This window comes from Scomber scombrus, chromosome 23, assembly GCF_963691925.1.
Source record: "Scomber scombrus chromosome 23, fScoSco1.1, whole genome shotgun sequence".
Taxonomy (NCBI): Eukaryota; Metazoa; Chordata; class Actinopteri; order Scombriformes; family Scombridae; genus Scomber; species Scomber scombrus.
Genome location: NC_084992.1, coordinates 18,035,728 through 18,044,555, shown reverse-complemented (window position 1 = coordinate 18,044,555; position 8,828 = coordinate 18,035,728). Strand labels below are relative to the sequence as shown.

Below are 8,828 nucleotides of genomic sequence, written 5' to 3'. Positions count from 1 at the left end.
AAACCCGAGACTTGACAGGAAGAAAAATGTTAAATAATGGAGTTTTTAAAAAGATGATTATTAAAAAAAGTAAAGTAAAACTATATAAATAAATGAGGTGATGATATTTCTGTTTACTTTAGAAGTTATTATACACTGTATGCTGTGATTCTGATCTGGGAAACATTAAAGACATTCATAGCCAGTCTGCTGATTTTGTGTCTTTATTTAATCAATGAACAGAAGTAAGAAATGCATACATGTTGACAATAAAATACCACTTATAGAATGAATACTGTGAGTATTTGGTACGACATACTTCACAGAAATAAAAAGAATATATTCTGAATTTAAAGAATGTTTTAAAAAAGAATAAAAAAGAAAAGACATATCTTACTTAATTGGAACATATTGACTCATCAGATTCTTCAACCAGTTACACCGACCCATACCACCCCCCCACCCCCACATTTACACTTTGAATGATCTTTTAATTCATTGAAGAAATGTAGATATTTGGCATTGGATACATAACAGAAACAAAACAAAAAAACATTGCATATCATACTTAATTTGACACCTTTTTCTGTCACTTGGTTGCTTTGATTTATTGTGTATGTCATCATACAAAAATACAATGAAATTCATTAGACAAAATCATAAAAAGCAAAATCAGAGAAAGGCGTAATTATCAACATACAGTTAAAGCACATTATTTTCATTAAACATGTTAAATTCAATCTCAGGTAGAGGAATGCACAGGCATGTGATTTTCTCTTGTCTTTTGTACTGGTATATTTAATAATAATAATAATAATAATAATAATAATAATAATACATTTTATTTGAAGGCGCTTCCCTGGGCACTCGAGGACACCGTACAATTAATAAAGAAACAGTAAATAAGAAACAAAACAATAAGAAATAAAACAGACTAAAGTGAGGTTGTGGTTCAGGTTAAGTGAGATGTGCAATTCTAAAGCACACATTAGTTTTTAGCCTCGATTTGAAGAGCGGGAGAGAGTCCAGATTCCTGATGTCCGGAGGAAGTGAGTTCCAGAGTCGGGGGGCAGAGCGACTGAAAGTACTGCTCCCCATGGTGAGGAGGCGGGCGGGGGGGACAGAGAGGTGGATGGAGGAGGCAGATCTGAGGGAACAGGAAGGGGTGGCGATGTGGAGGAGGTCAGACAGATAAGGAGGGGAAAAGTTGTGGATGGCCTGGAATGTAAACAGGAGGATTTTGAAGTCTATTCGGAACTTGACCAGAAGCCAGTGGAGTTGCTGCAGAACAGTGATGATGTGGTGGATGGAGGGGGGTTCTAGTGACGATCCGAGCTGCAGAGTTCTGTACAAGTTGGAGTTTTTGGAGGTATTTGTGAGGTAGACCAAAGAGGGTCAGAAGGGAGTTGCAGTAGTTGATGCGGGAGGTGACATGGCTGTGTACAAGAATAGCAGTGGAGTGGGGAGAGAGGGAGGGGCGGAGACGATTGATACTACGTAGATGGAAATATGCAGACCAGGTGATTTTATTGATATGTGATTGGAAATGTTGAGGACGACACCCAGACTCTTAACATGAGGGGAGGGGAAGACAGAGGAGTGGTCGATTGTGATGGAAGAACTGTCGGCTTTGGCAAGGGTTGATTTTGTGCCAATGAGGAGGACTTCAGTTTTATCACTGTTAAGTTTGAGAAAGTTGGCGGAGAACCAGGAGTTCACTGAGGCAGTCAAGGTGGGAGAGTGGAATTGGGTTTGCTGGACAGGTAGAGCTGGGTGTCATCCGTGTAGCAGTGGAAATGGATATCATATTTGCGGAATATATTGCCAAGGGGAAGTAGGTAGATGATGAAGAGTAGGGGCCGCAGGACAGAGCCCTGGGGCACACCAGCGGTGACGGGGGACGGCTGGGAACTGAAGGATTGGAGTTGGATGAACTGAGTGCGGCCTGAAAGGTAGGATTTAAACCAGTCAAGCGGTGTGTGTGATATTCCGATGGAGATTAATCTGTTGAGTAGATAGTGTAAATTCCAGTGCAGAGAGAGGAGTGGATGATGGCATAGATAAGGGGGAACAGAGGGGAGGCAGGCTTTAACCAGAACTGTGGGGAGAGGATCTAACTGACAGGTGGAGGGCTTGGACTTTCGGATGAAGTCTGAGATATCTGAGTCAGAGGGGAGTTGAAAAGAGGAGAATAAGTGAGATGTCAAACGGGGTTCAGGGGAGGTGCTGAAAGAGGAGCTTAGGGCTAATTGATGGTGGATCTGGTGAATTTTCTCATTGAAGAAGGACGTCAGGGAGTTACAGAAAGCAGTTTAGAGGCCAGGTCTAAGAATATTGTTGAGAAGAGAAAACAGTGTCTTTGAGTTACCTTCATTTGAACTGATTATGTCAGAGTAGTAGTTGAGTTTGGTGGAGTTTGAGAAATGGAGTCCTTATAATGTAGTATGTGATTTTTGTGCATCTCTTTATGAATTGCAAGACCCGTTTTTCTGTACAGTCGCTCAAGCTGTCGACCTTTAGCTTTCATCTGCCGTAGCTCAGAAGTGAACCAAGGAGCAGAGGTGGAGAAGGAGACAGACCTGGTTTTCAGAGGAGCGAGAAAATTAAGGATGGTGTTGATGCCGTTGTTGTAGTGAGAAGCCAAGTCGTCGGGAGTTGTGAGTGTTCAGGAGGCAGTCAATAGCAACAAACAACACCAGCGTCCTCTCCACTCCGTTAAAATAAGAACATCTGTGTATCTTCAACCTTGTAGTCATATATACAGTATGTTACTACTTGTGATTATCTCCTACATTATTCAAAACAAACAAAAGTATCCATCAGAAGAGGGTAAATGTATGAATGTCATGAGAAGAGTGTGTATCTCTGTAGCCACAGAGCGTGTAGTCTCTCACTTGATGTTAAATGACTCTTTCAGGCTTGCTTTTGCCTGGTCACATTTGATACTGTACCATGTTGCAGGAATATCAGCAGGCTTTGCAGAATAGCTACTAGCAAACTTGTTGTTGAACCTTGCAAATACATATTTCCAGTAGTCTGATGCCTCATGGCTTACATCTGGAACAATTGTCCAGTCTGGGAAAATTTCTCTGTAACGCTTGTAAGGATGCAGTTTTTTGTCTGGACAATAGTGCCAAAATGATATGTTAGTGGTCACAAGAGAAGAGCACACATCAGTAAGAAGTTTATTTGTATCATCCCACCTGTATGTACCAAGACCCTGTGACCGATGTAGAGAAGTCCAGTGTTCAGTATGTTGTTTTCCTCCTGCATCACAAGGTGCTTTGCAGAATGGACACTGTTTACCACATCCAATCAGTCTGGTGAAAAGCTCATTCTGAGGTTTCACATCAAGATTTTTTAGTTTCATTTCGATGTTGGATTTTTCAAACTTCTCTCTAAGAGCTTGAGCCATGTCTTCAATACACTTTGTGAGCCAGTAAGCAAACTGTTCCTGGTCTGCATTATTCAGGATTAGGAAAGCACTAAGAGCATCCTGGGAAATAACCAGTTTATCCCCAAGTTTTTTGCAGATATCTTCAACAAATGTCTTCAAGTTGCCACTCTTTCCTGTTTTGGCCTTGTTGATGGCATTGTTTATGCTCCTGATACTTGACTGAATGTGTCGATCCTCAAACTCAAACACTCTAGACGGGTTGGAGAAGTGTTCTTTTATTTGGTTGAGTGTCCATTTCTTCACATAATCCTCATATGAGCTACTGTAGCTCCAATAGTTTTCAAAGTCATCCTTGGAGAGCAAATCCAGTAAAATTGAGTACTGGAAGAACATTCGTGTGCTGAACTGCTGACATGTCAACATTTCACCAGTGATGTCAGGACCCAAGAAGCGGTTGACAAAGTCTTCGACTGCAGGCTTCAAACATTGTTTAGTGAATTCTTCTGCCTTCTTCTGGCACTGGTCTCGTTCATGGAACACATCTTTGAAATCTGCACAAAACTTTTTCTTGTTTTGATGTAGACATCTGTAAGGATCATTCTCTTCTATGAAATCTTCATGCATTTTCTGAAACTTCCTGGCTGCAAATCCACAGATGTGCTGTTTTAGGGAAACTTCAAACTCAATGCCTGTCTTCAGATCTTGGTTGTTTTGCAGACTCTCATCAATCATGTGAAGGATCTCCTCAATGTAAGTGTCATGGTAATTACTTTTCCTTCCCATTTTTTCACTCACATACTGTGAGCAAGCAGCTATGATGCTGTCAGCCATTTTTTGTACATCTGCTGTGTGATGTTGAAAGGAGAGCAAGCTTTTAATTCGGTTAAGTATTCCTTCTACTGTGTATTTGAAAGGCTCAAGTCCACAATTTTTCAAGTCTTTTTTACTCAATATTTCATTTGCATGCCCACCCTTATGTAAGACATTTGTTCTCAAATAATGAGACACAGTGGTGAAGACATCTGTAGCCTTCTGTTTGGAAAACAATAGTTCTTTCAAGGTTTTAGTCCACATCTTATCAAATTCTTTGTCCAACTCTGTGTCTGTCATCTTGACTTTTTTCTTCCGGCATTCCTCAACTAATGCACACACTCTTCCCTCTAACTGTTTTGTGTGATTATCCTTGACTTTATCAAGCTTTACCATTCCCTGTCTGATGTCAGCTGCTGCTTGAAGCTGTTTAGACACAGACCTCTTCATTTCTTTGCGAAGGCTCTTTGAACTGTTTGCAAAGTCCTCTTTGTATCTTTCTACCAGATAAACATGACCCTCAGTTTGCTTGAAGTACTGTGTCAGATTTTCAAGAAGCTTTGTCTCCCATTTAAACAGCAGTGTGGAAGCTTCACTCTCCAAGCACATGAGAAGTTCTCTCATATCATGATTCTCAGATTTCACATCAAATTTACCGAAATTGGAAATTCTTGTTTCAGCATTTGTGACCCAGGTGTACATTTCTTTTTTGAATTCCCATTCCCATTTGTTGAATTCTGTGCAGAGCTTCATGTAGGCATCAGCCACCAGGCTGTTTCTGAAGCTAAAGATGAAGTTTTCATGTTTCACTGCATTCCACAGACTTGACATCCACGCTGTGAACTCAGAAATATTGTTAGATGATTCGCAGTTTCCCAACATTTGGATTATGTTCTTCTTGAGCTCATACACAGCTTCACTGTACCCTGCATTGACTGGTGCCATTGGTGGGTTCCCATTCCAGAGTCCAGGAATGTACCAATTCCCAGTATCTGGACTGTACTCCATCACATCAGTGAAGAGCTTGTTCTCTTCTTTCTTTTCCATTTTGGCTGCTGCCTGGGTCATCTCATTTAACTGCTGCAAGAGCATTTTCCTGTCTCGTAAGTTCTTCTCTTGTGCTGAAACATCTGACACATTCTGGTGAACAAACTGACATTTGGGCTTTTTGCCAACCTCTTTCATTCTGAGAAAAGCATGCACGACTATTTGTAGGATGTCCTTCATTTCAGTTGAATTCTCCATGGCAATATTGATAATGGTGATATCACTCAGCCCCACAACGAGTGTTGCAAGCTCATTGTCATGCTCATGGCTATCATCCAGTTGTGCAAGCTCTGGTGACTTTAAGCCTTCAGTGTCAATGATCACCATGTAGTCACAGCTGAGTACTTTTTTCACATCTTCATTGACTCTGATGAGCAACATAAAGGCACCTCGAGTGCATCGACCACTGCTGACGGCAAACTGCACTCCAAACATGGTGTTAAGGAGGGTGGACTTTCCAGTGCTCTGAACTCCAAGAACTGTGACCACCAATATCTTGCTCTTAGGAGACACCAAGTCATTGAGCTGAGAGAGAACGTCACTCACCCATCTGAGAGGTATATTGGATGCATCTCCATCAACAAGCTCAAGAGGAAATCCATCAAGCAACAATCCTGCACAGAGTTTTGGAAGATGCTGTAATTGTTGACGTGATGGGTGTGTTTCTGGAAGGGAAACTGAAGCTTCATAGATTTGACCCATTTCACGGAAGAAGTGTTCAATCCCCAATGAGCTGTTGGAAAGTTTTCTGTCAATGTCTTTAATCTCCTCTTTGTTTTCAGAATTTTCGCATTTCTTTTTGTACTGCTCCCTGAGACCAGACAGTTTTTCTCGAGACAAGTTATCAAGATTAATCCGCATCCATTTCAGGAAATAGCACCTCTCTATCCCTGTGCTTGATATTGCATCAATGAAGCATGTCATAGCGTTTGACATGTCATACGAGTTCTGTTTTTCCCGAAGTTTTTTTTTCTTTATCTGAAGATTGCTTTTGTAATCTTCAATGTTTTCAGACCCAATGTTTTTCAGTCGAAATTCTTCCTTCTCTAAGCAAGTCAATTCTTTCCATATTTGGCCTTGCAAGGGAAGCTGGGCCTCTTTGTACGCCAGGGTGTCTTGAATTACTGTAGTGATGGCATCTGCATTTTTCTTGGCAGTCTGGCACTCTGTAGAGTCTTCATCAACCAAGATTCCCAGTTCATGTGCAATGTCAGCCATCTGCTCTATTGGCATCTTCATCTTTGATGTCTCAACCACATCCTTGACTGTTTTCCGCATTTTTTTGACAAATTCTGCATCGTTCATTTGTTTAGTTTTCAAAAGGACATTTTTGGTCAAGCCCAATTTGGTTGCTATTTTTTTCAGAGATTCTAAACTGAAGTTCTTACTCTGATGGCCCACTAAGAAAATCTGCGCCTTCTGGTGTTGGTTGGTCAGCAGCCTGCACTCAGAGTCCAAATTGTCAAAGAACACAAAAACTGCTGTAGATGTCTGACACAAAAAAGAGTATTGTGTTTCAAATGAAGCAATGTCCCCACGAAGGTTAGCTACAGCAACTGGCTCACTGAAAATATCCATGTTTTTGTTCCCACAAGGGAGGTACCAAGTCATTTCAACCAATCCATTGGATATTCTCCTTGGACTGTCTCCACACTCCATATTATGGTGAACAAAGGTGTCATGGTACTGCTGAGAATTGCTCAGAAGCTTATTGAGAATCTCTGACTTGGACAAGGAGCATTCACCCAGTCTCACAAAAGATATCATTGGATGATCTGAGAGAACAATTCTGTCTTCAATGAAACCCTTGGATTCAGACAGTGACTGAGGTCTGTACTTTTTAACAATGTCTCTCATGGCCCACAGCATAAGTGTGCACTTTTCTGTGTCACAATTGGGAAGCAGCAGAGGCACAGAAAACTGACACATAGACATTTTGAGTGCCATCTCCTGCTGTACAAAACCATCAGAACACAGAAAGAGAGCAGCGATTATGTCAAGGGGATTCATCATGTCACATGAATTTGGACTGTCAACCAGATTGTCAAGATCAAACTCTGTATTCTCTGACATTTCACATTTCACATTTCTAGCTGTCACATTAACCATCATCAGTTTCTTCAGAAAATACCATGGAAGATCTGAATTACATCTGGTAGGTTCATCAGTCATGGTCTTCTCATCAATCTGAAGTATTGTGCTCAGGGAAAGCTTCTCATTGTAATGCTGGTCCAAGCCCAGATCCTCCAATAAGCCCTCTAAGTGTGTCTCTGTGGATGAACAATGCAATGATTATTAAAACTGGGGTTAATGTACTAAGCATTGATCCAAATTTGATTGGTACAGAGAATAAATGCATATGTAATATTGATCCATGTAATCTGAAACCCCATGGTCATTTTTCACAATGCACAATTTTGCATCTTTTCCTGTATCCTCTGTTAAGTATAAAGCACTCATGAGGGTGTCAAACAGGTTACTTCATTGTTCTTTTTTCCAGCTTTGACAAAAGTCAAAGCAGAAATTGTATTGCATTTCCTTCCAAGATTGCACAAAACAAACAATAGAAATAATGTCAAGAGATATGAGATAAATATCCTGATATTATAAGCTCAGTGGAAAGATCAGAGACTGAATGCGTTTCTGAGTGTTGGTCTGTATATATGTATGTATGTCCTTCGATTTTCAAAAAAAAAAAAAGTTCATCCAATCAATTTCCCATTTGGCAGGTGTATTGCTGATGAACCAAAGAAATGCAGTATCAAGTGTGAAAATTAGCAAATCTCTAGAAAGTTGCGAGTAGCAATACCAGAGCCCATGCAAATGACCCGTTCCAAACAGGCACGGTACTAGTAACAATTAATACCTAAAACTGTCTTACTCATTTTACACAGGTGTTTATTTGATGAGGTGAAAAAAAATTGAAAAGCAGTTTTAACCTTTAACACTTACAGTTTTCTATTAAAGTGGAGCAAATGTTTGTGACTAAAAACATATGCAAAGCAAAAATGCTATTACTACAGATTACATATTAACAGGAACTATCATCTCTGTACAGAGACCAAAACTAAAACCTGTGATTACTGACTGTATCCATTAACCTTTACTATACTGGAGACTGTGCATGGTGCTGGACAGATAGGTGAGCTATTGTTTGTCAACAAATAGTTAAAGCACATATATCCTGATGTCTTTGGGGAAATACCAGAAATGTTCCTTTTTTGTCATCCATGGGGTGAGGGTGCATAGCCAGTGGATTGAGAGAATAAGTTAAAAACAAAAAATAAACAAAACAAAAAATCTTGTTCTAGTTACTGGTTAAAAAGAAAGGACTATAGTTATAGAATCTAACATTTTGAATGTGCTTTGCATGTCTTGCTAGTTCACCCTCTACTGTGCTAACTGACATCAACAGTCCACTTTTCCAAGGGTTTGTTGGATTTACCAAGTTGCAGGATAAGATATGTCTTCTGGTTTGAAAGGCTGAAGAAGGGGACATTAGGAGGATGTGGGTTGTTTAATGTTTGTTGTGTTGTGTCACATGCTGTTGTCTCTCTTATTGTTAGTGTAACCATCTGCCTTTGACAGAAAGATA

General features: G+C 40.2%; 1 protein-coding gene across 1 annotated transcript; it reads right to left on the bottom strand.

The window, feature by feature from the left end:
• Positions 1-508: 508 nt before the first annotated feature.
• LOC134005573 (up-regulator of cell proliferation-like) lies at positions 509-7,513 on the bottom strand (the record flags this gene model as incomplete). The annotated part of the gene is made up of 1 exon (XM_062444496.1): positions 509-7,513. A coding segment is annotated over one exon (4,644 nt), but the record flags the coding sequence as incomplete, so codon positions are not given.
• Between the last annotated feature and the right edge of the window lie 1,315 nt (positions 7,514-8,828).